The sequence below is a fragment of the Tursiops truncatus genome (genome assembly GCF_011762595.2).
Source record: "Tursiops truncatus isolate mTurTru1 chromosome Y unlocalized genomic scaffold, mTurTru1.mat.Y SUPER_Y_unloc_1, whole genome shotgun sequence".
NCBI lineage: Eukaryota > Metazoa > Chordata > Mammalia > Artiodactyla > Delphinidae > Tursiops > Tursiops truncatus.
In genome coordinates, this window is record NW_022983136.1 from 3,928,600 (window position 1) to 3,947,736 (window position 19,137).

At 46.7% G+C, this 19,137-nt stretch overlaps 1 protein-coding gene across 1 annotated transcript in view; it reads right to left on the reverse strand.

Moving 5' to 3' along the window:
* Nucleotides 1-8,104, reverse strand: part of LOC117310651 (BCL-6 corepressor-like) — a 47,291-nt gene extending 39,187 nt beyond the window's left edge. Inside the window, 5 exon segments of the mRNA XM_073799791.1 lie at nt 2,306-2,489; nt 3,560-3,860; nt 3,862-6,100; nt 6,103-6,364; nt 8,087-8,104. Coding sequence (XP_073655892.1) covers nt 2,306-2,489; nt 3,560-3,860; nt 3,862-6,100; nt 6,103-6,364; nt 8,087-8,104 — 3,004 coding nt within the window.
* Between the last annotated feature and the right edge of the window lie 11,033 nt (nt 8,105-19,137).

The following is a 19,137-nucleotide window of genomic DNA, read 5'->3' on the forward strand; positions in this document are numbered from 1 at the left end:
ATATAACTTATCATCAGATTAAGAATCAGTTTATCAGCACAAGTGTTTCAGATTCCAAGTCCAAATTTTACATTTTAACTTCAGGTGTCATGTAATCACCTGTATCTCTAATAACAGTTTCAACCATTCCTAAACAGGCATCATTCTCAAGGAGAATATTTTCTACTTAAGTTTTCACCCTCATGCAAACTTCGTAAAAGTGATATTAGTTTATATCTCACCCACCTGATTTTTTGGCTGGCATCTTCTGCCCACAGAAAATACCCAGAACACTTGTGATGACTTATTTCACATGTGCTGGCAAAGAGTGATTCACTGGTAACCTCATCTCCCTGCTCCTCATTGAATGACAGCACCCCCACAGAAAGAGCCCTTTCCTGACAGGCTCTAGGCTTCCCACCTGGTAAAACCTGCCTGGGTGCAGAGGGTGCCCCTTCACCCACCAGGTCTGGGAGCATGCAGCCCATGTGTTGCCCTTCCCGCTCAGCCAGGCATGGGACTCCTGTGCCTGAACTTACAGTCTCCTCATGCCTTGTCCCCAGGGACCCCAAAGTGTGATGTCTGTGGCGCCTCATTCTGAACTATTATCAGAAAGCTCCATTGCTAAAGTCATGGTTCACTGAAATCACTCATCCACACACACAGTTTATGTTTTCTTCTGCTTTTCACAAGAGGATCTTTTTCCCAAACTAGGTCCATCCACCCTTTCCCCAAATACCCACTTAAGACACTACAAGAAAAAAAAATAGAACTGAGACCTTTTCAGTGCTGCCTCTCACAGCAAAGATCTGGATTCTCTTAAATGAAGCCCTCTCAAGAGGGCTCCTGAAGAACACCTATGACTGTGCAAGATACACAGGCTATACAACCTACATGGGAGAGAAGCTATACAGCACATTCCTGCAGATACCAATTTAGTCTTTTGCAATTGAGGTCATTTTAAGGCCTATCCAAATGACTACCCTTGAAGACAAAGAAGACAGACAAAGAGATATGTAGGTGCACTGACCATGAGGATATGCCATTGTAGCTACTTTTCTAAAAACAGAAAGTCACATGTCCTTGGTCTTGCAGTCTAGGCAGATGTTACCATGACTATGTTCTTTTCTTTTCTTTTCTTTTCTTTCAGCATGCGGGCCTCTCACTGTTGTGGCCTCCTCCATTGCGGAGCACAGGCTCCGGACGCACAGGTTCAGCGGCCATGGCTCACGGACCCAGCCGCTCCGCAGCACGTGGGATCCTCCCAGACCGGGGCACGACCCCGTGTCCCCTGCATCGGCAGGCGGACTCTCAACCACTGCGCCACCAGGGAAGCCCCATGTCTATGTTTAACACTTGCTTCCTGCAGCACGGTCATATGATTCACAGCACATATGTCCCATAATATATCATGTTGTACCACAGCATTTCCTCACAAAAGCATCACCACGGCAACATTTACAAGTCATCACAGCAACAAAGCAACCTCTCTACTATTGAGCCATGCCCAGTTAGCACTAAACAAAATGGGGAAGTATTGATTGTTTAAGACTTACCAATGATCTAAATTCCATCCTCTGCAGGTAATTATGGAAACTCCAGCAAAAGCTAACCTTGTTAAAACTTATTTCCTCTACAGAAGAGGCATTGGGAATCTCTGTTCAAAACTCAAAGTAGTTTACAAAACATACACATGCTGTAGTGTAAGAGAGGTTTCCTGACCTAAAAAGTTTCATGAAGCTCTTTGACTCAGCCTTCTTCCAATTCCTGCCCAGCCATTTCCACTGAGCAGGTCCTAAGTCTGACCCAGCCAAACAGCTGGCAAAGAAGACCGTCACTGCGTGTTTGAGAAGGAAGGGATGAATGCCTCCTTGTCCTTCCCACTGATGGTTCCTATTTATGCACGTCCTAGTTTTAAGAACCTAACTCATACGTTGTCTTCTAAAGTGAAAATTTACCTCAACTGCCTATATTATCATAGAGTAAATGAAAATCTTGACCACCACATTTTCAAGTTAATTCACCTTTTTGTAGGCCACTGCCACAGAGATGTACCCAGAGACGTACCATATTAGAGTATTTCTAAATTCAGGGCCAGTGCTTCTTTGAAAAAGGATATATGTCCCAAGAAATAACCCACCCTAGGTGCTTCTTTCTTGGATGCCACAGCTTTCGAAAGGACAATCAACCCTTCACTCTGCAGACTGAAAGAGCAGCCTATTTCCCCCTGCAGCCACCAAACTGCAGAGTGAATTCCTTCCTCTCAACTCTGAGAATAGACTCAACCCCATTCTCATAGATGTGGTACCACACTCAAGCTACTTACCTCTCTCACTATCATTCTGGTTGTCAATGGCCTCCAGGGTTACCTTCTTCCACTTTTTGCCCCGATTTCCTTTCAGCCTTTCCCGGTCAGCAGGGCTGAACTTGCACACCTCAGAGTCTTTGGTTGCAGGGTGGCCACATTTTCTCTCTTTCCTCTCCATCTCCAAGAAGCGCAACATTGCACGCTAGAAAGAGAATGAATATGGAAAAAGTACAGCTTACCATTAAAGACGTTTTAGTTGCCTTATCTTAAAGGAAAGTATCTCCAAAAAACGGTTTGCCTGAAAACAAATACAATTTATGAAATAAAGCTGTTTTACCGTATCCTTTTCATAAAATTTGGCATGCAAATACATATGCTGCATGTATATATATTCATGAACACACTATTGCAAAAATACATTCTCATTTGGAGATAAAAACAACAAAGATAAAACAGTAGTAAGAAGAGATGCACAATGAACAAAGATGGGCATAAGCTATAAGCTTCCCTTCAAATATTTTGTAATAAAATTTAATTCTAAAAGTTTATGTAATATTCTAGTAAAAATAATTTGAAAAACAGAAAATTGCAGAACTGATGGTGAGCCAGGTAGATGTAATACTGTCCTTTTGCAATCCTTCTATTCATGTAATTAAGGTGGGCATTCAATGAGTCATTTACATAACTTTATCCATTTTTATAAACATGTGCCAACTTTTTTCATGACTTTACAGCAATAATTTGACTTTATTCATCTTTTAAATAATGCTAAAAATCTTGATAAATTCCTGCATGAATGATAATTCACTACTGAGTTTAGTAACAGGCTATAGCTCATTATGCAAGGGGTGTGTGTGAAGGCTGCACGAATGCCACAGACATGCAGCTCCCACACACTTCCACCAACTATCACCACATAGGGCATTCTGAACAGCAATTCTAGGTATAACTGTTAACATACAGTAACAGCACAGAAATTAAAGCAACTTGTAAACATCATACAATCTTTGCAATTATTAAAACTTCTGATATTAGCATTTGAGTGAAGTCCTTTTAGAGTCTACACAATAATTTGGAGTATGCAGATACACGAACCTCCTAAGTCCTACCATGTACTCCCCTTACTGGAGACCTTTCAAACATTTCAATTACCATAAGCTTCATTAATTAAATCTGCCTACTGTCCTGCCCTACCATGTCCCCCCAATCCTCTTCATACATTTAAAACACTGACAACTACTCAACCTCCTGAAATTTGGGTGCGGGGCTCACCTGCAATGCCCACTGCTCCCGGCTGAGCTGCCTGGAATCTGCATACAGTTCAGTAGTGACACATTTGAACTGGTCACCCACATAACCAGTAGAGTTTGCAATTCTCTTTGCCAGCTTAGATGGCTTTGGTTTCAGAACTTTGATATTGTTTGATTCTGCCTCATCAACTCCATCCTTGGTATAAATGGGGGTGATGTCCACACTCGGTGGGGCACTGCCCAAGCAAAGTGGTTTGGGATCCTTTTGGGTTTCACCAGAAGTTACCCCAGGGCCATCATTCCCAAGGCTTGGCTCCAGGAATAAAGACCGACATCGCCAGGTTCTCCTTGTTGGTTCCCACTGGAATATTCTCCGTGCTTAAACGGAAGACAGACTGGCCTGGAGCTTGTTTGAAAGTACAAGCTTCCTGAAAGTCACTGATCTGCCCCGACTCCTCTTTCAGGGCAATAAAATCCTGGCGTGGCTGCAGGGCTGGGCCAGTTGGGGGTTTGGTGGGCTCAGCACTCTGGCCAACACTCTCAGCCATGAACCTGGCTTTGGATAGGTCTGCATCAGGTTTCGCACCTGGCTCTTCCTTGAGAAGATGTACACAGATAAGACTATCACTCCTGATGAGAGTTTTCCCTTGATTCCAGATAAGGCTTGCATTTACGTTCTTTTCAGTGGAGACTTGTGGATGTAACGTGGTGCTGTTAGCTTCCAACACCTCAGGAAACTGATTCCAAACGGCTGAGTCCTCATAGGAGGCTCTGTCGTGGGACCAGGACAACTTCTCTGTTTTCTCTTCTTTAGTGGGCATAATGGGCTGCACCATATCCAACACATCTTGGTTGGCCACAAACTCTGGCTGGCCCAAGGGTACCCTGTAGGGCAATCTAGGCTTTGTGGCAAGGTGCCCGGGAAAGACAGTACTGTTTGGCAACAAAACTGGGTGAGGGTAGATAGGTTGCTCACCATGTAAGGAGACGCGACTCAGATGCACGCTTTCAGGTGCTGGGTAAGGGAGGTAACTCCTAGGGTAAGAAATTGGTGGGGACCTGAACGCCTCATTTGGAGATAGAAATATTGAATTTGGTGGGAGGCCATTCTCATTTGCTTTGAAACTCGGTTCTGGGTTGCTGGCTTTGGTGCCCTTGCTGCTGATGCCACTGCCATGCTTGGCAGTTGTGGCCAGGGGCTGGCCCATGTGTTGATTAAAACATGCCATGGAATCCATGGAGCTCCTGCTAGTCTTGTTGCCATCTGCACTGGCATTTGGGACTGGCAACAAAAAGGCTGGGTGACCCGTGCTCAGCACTGACCCCGAAACGTTAGTGACTGCAGTACCTGTGTTTCCCACTTGGAGACGTGAAGAACTGTGCAGCTGGGAGATGGCCCAGTCCAAGGCCTTGTTTTTCAGTGGCAGGCCTTTGCCATTGTTCTCTTTGTTACACCTTGGTCCAGGCACCACCCAGGGTGAGGTAGCCATGTTAGTGATCTCAGATCTACAGGCAGTACAGCTGTTTCCTGGAGGAGACAGTGTTTCTTTCGGAATCTCACTTCTGGAGAGCACTTGGCCACTTCCAGTTCTGCTGTAAACCAGGACCTTGGGAGCCATCTTTTTCATGTGGTCAGCTGTGGAAGCATCTACGCCCACCACTTCAGAAAACAAGTCTAGGGGCTTATTAGTGACATCTTTGGTAACCATCTGCTTCTCCAACACAGGAGGTGAGCAGACACCTTTTCTGTGTTCACCTGCTGTTTTCCAGATGTGCTCAGGAACTGGCTGAGTACTTCTGCCTCCTTCTGGAGTCTTCAGATATTTGCTGCTGCAGAGCCTGGCCACGGGGAACTCGCTGCTGACCGTCATATATGGCTTTGACAGGGAAATGGAGGGCGAGGTGGAAATCGTGGCATAGTGCTTATGAAATTCAGAGTAGGTGTCTGCACTGGGCTGGGAAGGAAAGCGGACTCTTGGTAAAGGCCAAGGGGAGGGGGGCAGTAGAGGAGCTGTGTCCTCCAGCTGGCCATGGGTGACTACCTTGGCAGAGAGCACCCTAGAGTGCTCACTGTTCTGAACGTGGAAATGTGAGTGGGAATTAAACAGGTTCCCAGGACTGACGTCCATCTCCCAGGGCAGGCTTTTGTCTGCACAGTGGACCAGAGGCGGGACAGGTGGAGAGTCTGAAGGCACTGGGAGCCTCACAGCTGAAGCAAGAGATGATGGGATGTAGGGACTGACAGAGTGAGGGACTGACAGTTTTCGCCCATTTGCGAAAACTGGAGAATACAGCGGCTGGGCTAAGCTGTGAGACTGCTGAAGTGGCAAGGTCTTGTATTCACTGAACAGTGAATACTTATTTGGTGAGCTGTGGAAAGGAGAGATGGCTGGCATGGCCTGCTCCATGTAAGGATTGACCCAGGGCATCTGCTGGTAATTAGCACCCCTGATGTTGAAAGGGCTGTATCTGGCACTGGCAGAGCTATCTAAGCCCAATGTTTCTCTTGTAGGTATAACGCTTTTTTGTATACTAGGTGGTGTTTTGTAAACAGCACTGAAGCATCTGGGGGTTCTCCAGAGACAGCAGAAGCCTCCACTGTCTCGGGTATATTCAGTTTGAACTGCATCTCTGGACTTCTTTCTGAAGAAAACCCAGGGCCACCTAAAGAGCTCATGGCAGCCTCCTGACCTTTCTCTGAGCCCAGTTCACACAAGCCAGAAGATATAATGCCTTCAGGTACACAGAGCTCTTTTGGAATCAGGCCACTGCGGTCCATGCTCACCACTGCCACGCCATCGATCCAGTGGGCAGTAGTCACATCCACCTTTACAGAAAAAAAACATGGGTGTTACTTACCATTCCTTCAAAGCAGCAGTACCCACCCCAAAGAAAATCTGCAAGTTAATTTATTATGACAGCAGCCTAACATTAGAGCATCCATGGTTAAAGATGAACTAAAAATAAAATACTCACAGGGCTTGCTTTTTCCACTACTACAAATAAATCCTATCTCATGGCAGTGAAATGTGCTGCCTGCTTTCTTCACTGCTCCGTTCAACTAGCATTCTAAAAGCATGTGAAATGTTTACCCCTTTAGAGTTAATATATATTAATTAAGTCATCTATTAACTCTGAGAAGTTCACCTTCTTGGCAAAAATTCTATATTACAATTGAGAGGACACCATCTCCACCACTTTGCACTACCCTCATGGGATTCAGAACTCACACTAAACCTCCCCAGCCCTGTCAGGGTTGTGGGAGGGATTCTTTCCTGGATATAGGAAGGCACAAATTAATATAACCAGAAACAATCTTCCATTGGACAACTGGAACATGGCATATTACCTGTCTCATTTCTAAATCAATGAAGAGTCTAAGGGTCAAACTGTGGTTGCATCTTTTGATTTCCTCTCCCTAGTATCTGAAGATAGTCCTGTGTTTCATATTTTACTGGTAAAAGGTAAACTGTAAGGGTCTACTTAAAGGCTCGAAATGTATCCAGCTGATGGCACTGACAGAGCCAAAGACAGAATCTCAACGGCAGTAAGAGAAAAGTGACTCATCACAAACATGGGAACCTCTATAAAATTATTAACCAATTTCTTAGCTGAAATCTTGCAGGCAAAAAGGCAGTGGATGATAAAATTAAAAGTGTGCAAGAAAATAACTGTTAACCAAGAATACAACATTACAACATCTGCAAAACTGTCCTTCAAAATTGGAGGAAAAATTAAGGCTTTTCCCAGATTAAAAAACACACACACACAAAACAAAAACGATGAAGGAATTCATTACCACAAGAACTTCCCTAGAAGAAATTCTAAAGGGAGTCCTTGAAGTTGAAACAAAATGATGCTCTATAGCAACACAAAGTTACATGGATTACAAGATTCTCCCATAAAGTTAAATACCCAGGTAAATAAAGGACCTTGTACCACTGTAATGTGGGTCCATCTTTTAACTCTATTATGAAACAAAAAAATTATATCTATGTTAATGGATACAATATATATAAAGACATAATTTTTGACACCTATATGGAGACAGTGAACCTAAAAATACATAGTTTTTATACACCATGGACGCTACCAATCTAAAATATATTATTACTACTGAAAGATGTTTTATATAATCCCCACGGTAACCAGAAAGAAAATATGTATAGAATATACACAAAGGAAATAAGGAGGGAATCAAAGCATATCACTACAGAAAGTTGACAAAACAAAGACATTAAAAGAAGAAATAAGGGACCAAAACACTCAAGACATACAGAAAACAGCAAAGGTAACAGTAAATCCTTCCCTATCAGTAATTATTTCAAATGTAAATTAATTAAACTCCAGTCAAAATAAATACATTGACTGACTTGATAAAAACACAGGATCTAACTATATGCTGTCTAATAGAGACTCACTTTAGAACACTTGCCAAAAGACGCATCCTAGGACCCTATAAACATCCCCTACAACGCCACCCCCACATTTGCACAGGGCAAAGACTGCTCCTAAAGTTGTGACCACCAGAAGTTCTTGGACCTCTCACCTGCTCTGCCCCTGCCATCTTGACCTGAATTATCCACTCCCCTCTGTTTGCACCTAAACAAATTTAATTTCGCTTATGGTCTTTAATTTTAGCATGACCATTGCATGTAAATCAATTATGACGATCACCATCTAAATCGTCCCCTAATCCTAAATCAGGGTAAACTGATCACTGTTCGCCTCCTGTCTTTTGGCTCACAAATTATATTTTGTCCTGTTAGGACCTTCTCCAACCTGACCTCCCACACCTGATCACCGGGTGTGCAACACAGAGATGCCGAGTGCCAGTGTTAGCTTGGGAGACACAGCTTGATTCACTCTATTATAAAGAAGAAACTAACACACCATTGTAAAACAATTATACACCAATAAAGATGTTAATAAATAAATAATTAATTTGAAAAAAAATAAAGGAAGAACATTCTACTTTCTGTTACCCTCAATGAACTCTTACTCAACAAAAAATCAGATATTCCTCCCAAGGAACACCTTGGGGACAACCAGCAAGCCTGGCCTGACTTTGGAGAGGTCAATGGATCACTCACTCCCCTGGGCAAACTGAGGAGTCCATCACTCCAGCCCCAGCTGCTTCTCATTGTGGTGGCCACAACCTAGGAGTCAGCAAGGTACACAGTTGCAAACAGACAGACTCCCAGAGGCCATAAACATTGGCAAAGAAATTGGGGTGGCCCAAGTCAGCATCTGCCTCCATTCCAGGCCCTAACCATGTGAGGGAGTGGCTAGGGCCCTGAAGCAAGGAGAAGGTGTGTATTTGCTGAAAGTACCACCCTCCTTCCCATCTGAGGCTCCCAGGGCACCAATCTGACCTGACGCCTAACAAACAAAGGGCCTTTCCTCCTTAGGACAGTGGGAGAAGAGTCAACCCACTGCCCTCTATGAAGCAATGTCATGAGGACCATCCTGGCAATGCTGGAGTTTGGGAAGCACTGCATCCCACTGTTCCCTGCACTGCCTGATCCCACACAAGCTTCATCCATGTGTGAGCCTCCCAATAAAAACTGGAATGCTGGGATGGGCTCAAACAGAGGCAAACAGACTCTGCAGGCAAACCAGGCTGGAATTTAAGTGTGCCCCTAGGGTTGTCAGGCACCTGCTAATCCACCCTACAAGTGCCATATTCCCTTGGTCTCCTCCAGAAAAAAAAAAAAAAAAAAAATTAAAGCATCCCAAATTAAAAGGCAATAATTACCATTTATTCCTCCCAGAAGCAGTACTTCTTTCAGTTCTGTCCTTGTCCACTAGGCCCTGCTCCACCTAAGCAACAGAACCACAAGCAATATACACTCCCCATGACCACAAAGTAGAAAGATATTCCTCTTTTTCCACCACCATCCATCCACTAAAGGTCAATAACTCAAAATCTCTTAGAAGTGTTCCTTTATATTTAACACATACCCTATCCCCAGCTTGAGAGAAGAAAATATAACCAGAAGCAATTGAGGGCCATCCTACTTAGCTAGAACACTTTGCCCTTCCTGGCCAAAGATGCACTACTTCACTGTAAGTGAGTTTGTGAATGAATAGTTGGGCCCAGGCTTCGCTGCCTGTGTTGCTTTCACTGAGCAGGAAAGTTTTTGTCAAGCACTGAGGAATTTTTGTCATTCAGACTGTGTATCTAACCATGAATATTTGTATTTGAATTATTTTTGTTTCCAAGTGACCCTCTTCACATTTTTAAAACGACTTTTGTCTCTAGAAACATCTTATAGAAATTCTGCCCAGTTTTCAATTCAACAAAATCCTGTATCTCGTCTTAGAATGCAGCAATACCTTATGTCCTCTGTATTTACATACCCATGTTTACTTCTCAATTGGCCAGTTATCTCTAGTTTGGTACATCATCCGAGTCCACCTGTCTTGATTTGTTCCAGCACATGTTAATCAGGGGAACTTCTTAATCTAAATATTCCTAACATATACAGCTTTCTAGGTCCTTATGGCGTTTTTGTTCCGCCTATTGCCTATAACATTACACATTCCCAAGCCAGAACAACACAGGTTTACAAGGGAAAAAGAGACAGTAGATTCAAGAATTAGCAACTTTTATTTCCAGGGTGTAAAATGTGTTATCTGTAACCCACCCACTCAAATCAAGTTTTGGAAAGAACTAGACAAATACCTGCATCAGTATATTAAGTTTTTAGACCAATCCAATACTGGCTCCAAAGCATCCACATATTAGTCTCCAATTCCTGTTTGGAGGCTGTCTCCCTGCCCATTTCTCATCTGTCTCCCCCAAAAGGTCATGGTTGAAGGTGTGTCTATTTATACATATGACTCAAGGTCCTCTTTGTTCTCTCCAGTGGCTACCTGTACACACTGCTCTGGTATTTTAGGCTTAGGTCTTCCTTCTGCATAAACATTGGTCAGGGTCTCTATGCAACCACAGAGCTCTACGCAGACTTTCCTGTATTTGAAGACCAGCATGAATCCTTTCTCTGAATACTGGGGTTAGTACGCCAAGTTCCATTCCTTAAGGGAGCATGCCTATTGTGTATGTTCACTGTTACCCCACTAAGAATGACCAAGTAAAACTAGACACTCTAGCACCTGCTTTTGGTACGTCAAAGAATTAAACCCCATGCACCTGGATGTGAACAGAAAAGAAAAGAAAGTAGCAGGCCAAGACTGCCATCCTTTCCCTATGGAGGATACTCTGCCTCCAGGAATATCCATTAGACTTTGTTCCACCACCTTGTCCATTATATAATTTCCAGTACCTCTACAGGGTTAAGAGCAAAGAAAACCCAGAAGCCTTCCTTCCACTTTGCTCCATGAGACCTGTAAGGCTGGGTTGCACAATCCTGCTAGTGGGTGTCGGCCAGCGCTTCTGCATCCCACCCTTCCCCCAGCTACCAGTCTTCCTCCTCTCCCCCTTCTTCAGCCAGAAGGAGTGTCCGTTTCTGTCGAACCAATCTATTACAAGCACACCAACAATCCCCTCGAGGGCGCAGTACAGTCCACGGCGGACACAACCAAGCAACCCTGATGACGCCTGCGTGGTGGGGGTCGGGGACATACATGCACCCGAAGGCACTAGTGCATAGGTGTTCCTTCCCGGGCCAGCCTGGCCGCCTGCGCAGTCACAGTGCTGCATTCTAGGATATACACACACGTATGTAGTCTATGTATAAAGTTTGTTTACTTATTTATTTTCTTGCCTAATCCCCAAGCGGGCAAGGAGCACAGGCGTAGCGCTTCGACAAGAGTTTAGGGAGGGAGGCAAGGAGGAGCTGGTCGGCAGCGACGCGAAGCAGAGCAAGTTAGACATGTGTCCAGGCGACAAAGAGTGAGAACAAAGGGCTGAGTGCTCGGCCTTTACGCGCAGCGTATAACGCGTCAGTCGGGATAAGTTATGCTACCCTCATGGCCGTCCTCACTGCCAGTAACCCTCCACTTGCCAGCGGAGCTTTTCTCAACCGGTGCCTCAGGGACACAGCCCAGGAGGCACAGAACTGGCCCTCACTTCAAAAGTCTAGAGAGAATGGCCAATGACCTGTCGAATTCATTCATCAGAACATTTATTAACTCTCAGGCACCCAGGGCCTCAAAGGACCTCCATGTGCCCCACACAGTCCCAGCCAAAAGCGCCAAAAAGCCTCAGGACCTACTTCCCAACGGAGGAAATCCCGGCTTAGGAAGGCATATAGTTAGTTACACAAGGGCGACCAGTCTAGGAATAAACATCAACCACCTATTAATAATCGCCATCTCCTGCGCTCCTCTAAGCAGTGAAGTAAGTGTCCGAAGTAAATACGAGAAGAAACATGAGAAAGTCCAGACCACACAACGGGTGGGAGTGTAGTGTGAAGGCTGGAGAAGCTAGTTATAATTGAAATCTCCGAGTATGAGCACCTATTTAATGACCTACCATTTAAATGCCCTCCACATACGGAATTCTGTCACAGCAAAAGAAATCCAACAGACGCAGCGTCCATTTTCAGAGGGTAGGGCAAGTGTCAGAAATAAATATATCTGTGCTGGCCACTCAGCACACTTTCTGGGATGATGCTGTTTCTTCCTCATTTTTAGTCCCATGTCAAGAAGCTTCCCCAGGGACGCAATACCACTTGTCCTGCCCTAGCCTCATCCCCAAAAGGGGACAAATGCAGCTAAAACACAGAGCTGTCTCATTCACACTACTCTATACAAATACCTACTTGAAGCGAGCTAATTCCTTTCTGAGCTTTGTTTTAAAATACAGCCCTCGCGTATTTAAATACACCTCTTCAAATAATTCTCCTTCTGCTCTCCTCTTCCCCCTCCCTCATCCATTCTGCAACCGCCACCCTTAAGACGCCGAACGCCAATACAGGCACTCAGCGTCTAGTTGCAAATCGCGAACTTTCTGGAAAAACCTCTTTAATGGTAAATTTACCCTTGCCCGGCCTGAGCCTACAAGCCAGGGAAGGTGTTTGTCTCCAGAGCCCCGGAATGTGCCGTCTGGCAAGCGACAGGCGGTGAGCCAGCCGGAACAACGCTCGCGTCCAGCCGCACACCTTGCACACAACAGGGGAACCGAGTAGCCACCCGCAAACCCCAACCCACGACCTCACGCCGCACACGGATATTCTTCTTCCACTCCCAGGAACTTATAACCAAAAATTCAAAACAGCAACGCCTGAGAATGGAGACAACCGTTAAACTGTATTTACTTATCAACATGTCTAACCCGACGGCGGATCAACCGAATGGGAACCCCTTACTTTGTTCTGTTTCCTGGCAGTTGGTTTTTCCAACAGTTTACGAGATTAACACTCCGGAGCACGCTGAGAGAAACTCGGTCTCTCTCTCCCAGAGATGCCGCGCCGAGCGCTACCGTTGCCCTAGGTCTCGCTCCGCCGCGTCCTGGACGCTCGCTACGTAATCTTAAAACACGCACCCGCCGTGGCACTAATTCTAGGGAACTATCCATCCGCCAAGAGGTAAGGCCGGGGAGGCGGCGTGTCTTCAGAGAACCAAGTCCAAAAAAGAAAACCGTGGAAATCCGCCGCCTTCTTTTTCCTGCTCTCGAGAGAATGCAGCAGAGCTTCCAGCCCAGCTCTCTCCCCTTAGGCGAACGTCTTCCGCAGCGCAGTCCCCAGGAAAATGGCGGGGCCCCTTTCACACCCTCCCGTTCTTCCCCGGTTTCCATGCGGCGCTGCTTAAGTTGGCTGCAGTTTTAATTACTTCTAGCTATGAAACAAAAACGAGAGCGAACAATGCAGCCAAAGGGACGCGCGAAGGAGAAAGCCTCACAGGATGCGTGAAAGAATCCGCGAAGAAACCGGTGCGGGAGTCCGAGGAAAGGCAGCCAACTACAGCCCGAAGCTCCTTAAAAAGAGTATGAAGCTACGGTCTCCTGAGTGAGAGGGTTCCGGCGCTGACCTGAAGTCCTCAACTAGGGACTGGCGAAAAGTGGGTCGAGAGGGAAGTTGCGTAATTGGGTCATGGAAAGGGGTATGTTAAGAAGCGAAGGGGGTCCGGCTGAGGAAGCTTCGGGAGCGGCAAAGTTTGCCATCTCCGAGTGCCCGACGTTGCTTTTGCCCCTGTCACCTGTTTTTAGCTAGGTGCTGTCAGGTCCGACTAGTAGAGGGCTGGGCTCTGGGCAGAGGTGGAGGCAGCGGGGTCCGCCACTTCAGGCAAGTGACCTAACCCTACGGGACCCTGCAGGACCCAGCGACTAGGCGGGGCCCCAGAAGCCGCATCAGCTTCCCCTCTGATTTCTGCCTCGTTCCAGCGCTCGGTGGCTGTCCGAGCCCCAGCGCCTCTGCCGCGAGGCCGCGAAGTTACGCCTGCCTTCAACGAGGAGTGCATCTCTGCCTCACCTTTTTGCTAAGATCCGGAGTTCAGTCAGTCGGCCGCTGCACCCCTCGATCCCACAGCGTCTTCCTCGTGGGTTAACTGCACTCCCTCCGCCAGCCCTCCTTTCCCACTAGCCACTCCCTCCCACGCCCTCCCTCCTCCCCCCACCCCCGCCGCCCCGGCAAACGTAGCCGGAGAGACAAAAGCCCTCACGCCACCGCCTCCAGTTGCAGTTTTTCTTTTGTTTTGTTTCGTTTTGTTTTGTTTTCCGGTACGCGGGCCTCCCACTGCCCTGGCCTCTCCCGCTGCGGAGCACAGGCTCCGGACGCGCAGACCCAGCGGCCACGGCTCACGAGCCCAGCCGCCCCACGGCACGTGCTATCCTCCCGGACCGGGGCACGATCCCGCGTCCCCCGCATCGGCAGGCGGACCCCCAACCACCGCCCCACCAGGGAAGCCCTCCAGTTGCAGTTTTGATCTTCCCCCAGCCTTCCCTCACCTCGGCCTCCTCGGTGGTTGGGTTTTCAGGACGGGTGATTCACAAGGGAAGGTGTGCCTGAGTTTCCCGGGACGTCGGCAGCCTGACCCGTTTAGTTTCTCTGATCGCAATCCCCGGCCACTCCGGGGCGTTCCTCCTCTTCCCCCAGTTCTCCCCTCCCCCACCAGGCAAAGTAGGCAGCACGCGTACGCAACTGCGGCGAGAGCTGCCCCTCGGCGCCTGAGCAGGGGACTAGTGGGGCGCATTCCTAGCCGTGCTCCAAGGATCCCCTGGCTATCCAGAAGGCCTGTGGAGGACCACAGCTGCCGTAACTCACCTAGTACTCCACTCAGCCAGAGTTACCAGATACCATCGGCAGCAGTCTCTTGTCACCTGCGCTACTTTCTCCAGGCCTCGAGTCCTCTCTGGGACTACACAGAACTTGGCGAGTGCTCGTCAACGCCAAGCCTCACGCCAGATCTCCATTTCCTCCCAGTGGCGCCCATTCGCATTTCCCTATCAAGTGCTCAAGAAAACACTACCTAGAAAATAGTAGCCGGTGCCCCGAACTCAACGCCCGAATTCCTGGGATGTTTTGATCGTACAGTAATTATTTAAAGAGTGGGGAGGAGAAGGGGGAATACCCGTGGGGGCACTAGGTGAGCGGATGACAGAGTAGAGGAAATCCGCCTTAATTTCTCACCGTTCGCAGGCACCTCAGATGGTTGCTGGATCTGCCCTGCTTCCTATCCCCGGCCTTGGGAAATTTTCTTCAGCGTTTTCTTTTTCTTGGCACGGAGCAATTTTTGGCTTACAGTGTTCTCTAATAACCTTTCGTCTTGTATGGTGGTGCTGATCTGTGCTTGAGCTCCATGCGTAGCCTGCACTGTGCGGATCGATTTTATTGGCACGTATTGAGACCCTCTTGCTCAGCTGCTAGGGATCCGGGGACGGAGCAAGGGCGAGAGCCGGTAGGCGGCAGCGCAAAGCAGGGAGGCAAAGCTCCCACCTCCTCCGCGCGGGGAGGAGTGCTCCAGTTTAAGCCTCAAAGGCTGCAGACAAGGACATCGCTGACAAAGATGTCCCAGTCATCTCCTCCTGAAGGTCTTTTTATGCCGGGGTCGGGAACTCTCTTCCTGCCTAAGGACAGAATTATGCAGGGTCGATGAGAATATCAATTTGAAATGGAAGTAACTTGTGAATCCACACTGAAAGTTTTAAAATACCCGGGCGTGTCCTCATTCTAAAAACAATCAATAGTAAGTTGACTCCTAAGTCAAGATCAAGATTGAAACCAGCTCTACGTACCAGATATTTACCTTTAAAAACTCGAAGTATTATTCACAGCGGGATTTAGGTTAGATAGTATTCGTTCTGTTTACTTCTCAGTGCATAGCTATAACAACAGGTCTTTTAGAAGTGAAACATCTCTGTCTGTTGAAACCGTAAACTTAAGGCACAGCTACACCTTCACAGTCCAAACCTGCTTATAATCACTGATGCAAAATGAGAACCTACTATATATATAGCACAAGGAACTCTACTCAGTGTTCTGCGGTGACCTAAATGGGGAGGAAATCCGAAAAAGGGGATATATGTATTCACATAGGTGATTCACTTCACTATACAGCAGAAACTAACACATTGTAAGGTAACTATACCCCAATTAAACAAACAAACAAACAAGACAGTTGGGCAGTTGCCCTCCGACCAGTACCCAAGTTGGGCTGGACTGCCAATGCAGGCAACTGCGCACACTTTCACCTAGGAGGCAAAAGAGAATGCATACCTTTCTATTTTCTTTTGGCGGGGTGGATGTCTCTGAAAGCTAACCCACGCGTTTTTCTTTTTAAATCCGTGGTAACAAGCAGAAAGACAGCTAATTTTTGTAAAGACATTTTCGTCCAAATATTAAAAGTTCTTAGACCGAATGCGAGTTACAGACGCAGAAAGGCCTCTTGTTGTATTATATAACAACACTTATTTTTAAGCATCTCCTTTTATTCAAAACAAGTCTAAAATAACCAGATGACTGAGTTGGGAATTTCTGAGGAAATCCTCTGAATGTGCCTCCAGGTAAGGAAGCGCTATCCCTCTTTGAGCTGCTGAGGAGCGCTGACCTGGGTGAGCACAGGTCATGCCAGCCTCTTCCAGCTGGATTAGGCTGCACTATGCACATGCAAAAACCTCTTCCTCCACCCCTCGCTTCCTCAACTCCTCCTCAAGCTACAGGCTTTCCCCAGAATTACAAGTAATAGGAAAAACCAAGAACTGAGCAAGAGCTTGGAGCCTGCTGCTTCTCTGAGTCCAAGGGCCTCTAGCGGTGAGGGTGGGGTAGGGCTGACATAAGGGCCTGTTTGTCTACCTTTCAAAGTTCTGGAGGTACTATGAGTAGGAAGGGAGTATTTTAAAGGGGGCAAGCGTGCAAGGAGGGCTGACTATGGAAAAATAAATTGTTGCTGGAGACAAACAGGCCAGTAGATTTGCCTTTGAGGTAATTTGCTCTTTAAGCCATCCTTTTTAAAAGTGTGCCTGGGGCTTCCCTGGTGGCGCAGTGATTGAGAATCTGTCTGCTTAATGCAGGGGACACGGGTTCGAGCCCTGGTCTGGGAAGATCCCACATGCCGCGGAGCAACTAGGCCCGTGAGCCACAACTACTGAGCCTGCGCGTCTGGAGCCTGTGCTCCGCAACAGGGGAGGAGAGGCCCGCGCACCGCGATGAAGGGTGCCCCCCCCCCTCGCTTGCCACAACTAGAAAGAGCCCTCACACAGGAATGAAGACCCAACACAGCCAAAAATAAATAAATAAATAAGTCAAGAATTAAAAAAAAAAAAAAAAAAAGTGAACCTGGCTCCATTGTATTCTGCACAGGCTGGTGGAATTAAAAGTGTTTCCTTTTCATCTCTAAAGGAATATATTTTCCAATTCCATTGACTTTTTAAAGCATTATTATAAGGAAACCCAACTGTATCCTACATTCTAAAGAGTTTGGAATGATTTAAGAGAAATTCTAGGGACTTTCCTTGTGGTCCAGTGGTTAAGACTCCATGGTTATGCAGGGGGCCTGGGTTCAATCCCTGGTCAGATCCCTGGTCGGATCTTAGTTCCCACATGCTGCGTTGCGTGGCAAAAAAAAAAAAGAGAGAGAGAGAGAGAAATTCTAAAACGGATTGAATGGGATTTAATGGAAATTAAAATGTGAGATTTTCTTTATCCATTTGAGATATTTACAGTTTGCTATTAGTCCTGCATCTGGTTAGGTGAAACTGAGAGAAGTCAGTCACAAAGCTGCAAAAGAACAATTTATACAATTTATACGCCATCTCCGACGACTGCCACTGTCAAGGAACTGAGGCTGATCTTCTCCATGATGGCCTTATAGACTGCTTATTGTGCAGCATCACCAGACCCTTCTTCTCCCTTTCTCTCTCTGCATCCTAACTCTCTGCTAGCCCCTTAAAAACTGAGAGGGTAGTCAGACTGCTCTACTTGACACTCAGCAAAGGGGAAACTCTCATGAAATTGAAGGAGACAGAGAGAACTAGAGAACTACAATCAGCAAGGTGGAGGGAGTGGAGGGCATCAGATAGCAGAGGAAAAAAGAAAGATGTGAGGTTCCACAGGCAGAAGATCCTGTGATTATAAAACATGGCTCCATCTAAGGTACTTTCCTCATGCAGATTCTTATTCAGTCTCTAACCCTCTTACACTCTGCTTGATGCTACTGTATGCAGGCCTCTCTATCCTAGTTACTGCTTTCATACCACACTGATGTTGCCAAGATCAGCCAGGACCCTTTCGCTCCTCTCAGGCTAAAGGGCGAGGCCACTACACCTGTGGTAAGGCCCTTACCCTGGTTATATTGGAGACCGGTGGCTCCCAACTCTGTCCTGGGGTTGATCTGTAATAGGCAACCTCACAGGCTTGTCCGGTGGTCCTTCCCAGAAGCTTTGCTCTGGGCTCGGAGACACCAGTACTTCATCAGGAGGATTTGGGTAACTACAGATATTGTGTTTCTACTTTACGTAGTATAAAGTAGCTTGTTCATGTGAAACAGCAATATAAGACAACAAGACAAACACAATGAAAGTCTTGCAGTCATTTTGTAAAAGAAGTGTAAGCAGCTACTGAATGGCACTAGAAGATCCATTGACCCCAGGTCTTCTTCTCCACCTGCCAGCTACCTTCAAGCATAGTTTTGTTTGCCTTCCTTTCCCTGGTAAATGAAATAATATCTGAAGACTTAGTCTTTCTCAGGGATTTCTGGATCAGGAAGTATCTAAGGTCACTGTCTTCCTGGGAAACGAACCTAGTCTAGAGCTTGGATCTGGGGCCCAGAGAATGAAACTGTTGGAATCAGGGGGTCACTAGGGAGAAGAAGGCTAGTCTTTCTGTCTGTCCTTTTCGAAGGATTATTGAGCATTTTAGGAAAGAGGCCCTAAAGGGCAGGCCCAACATAGCATCAGTAATATTGTCTCAGAATTTCCGGCCTGGGCTTACTTTAATGTCAGACCTTTAGTGCCCCCAAATTGAGGCACCAGTGGGTGAGCTGGTGTCTATACTGCAGAGTCAGGCAAGAGTTCTAGTGTCAGCTCAGTGGACGTAAATACAGGCTGCACAGGAATTTAGTGAGTGTGGTGACTCAGGAGGTGATCTCTTTGCTCAACCCAGCCCCTGGAATCTGCTGTGCTCAGACCAGTACTCCTGTACTGGATTGGGGGCAGTAAATGGGAACCTCAGGAGACGGGGCAACTAAGGCCAACTATAC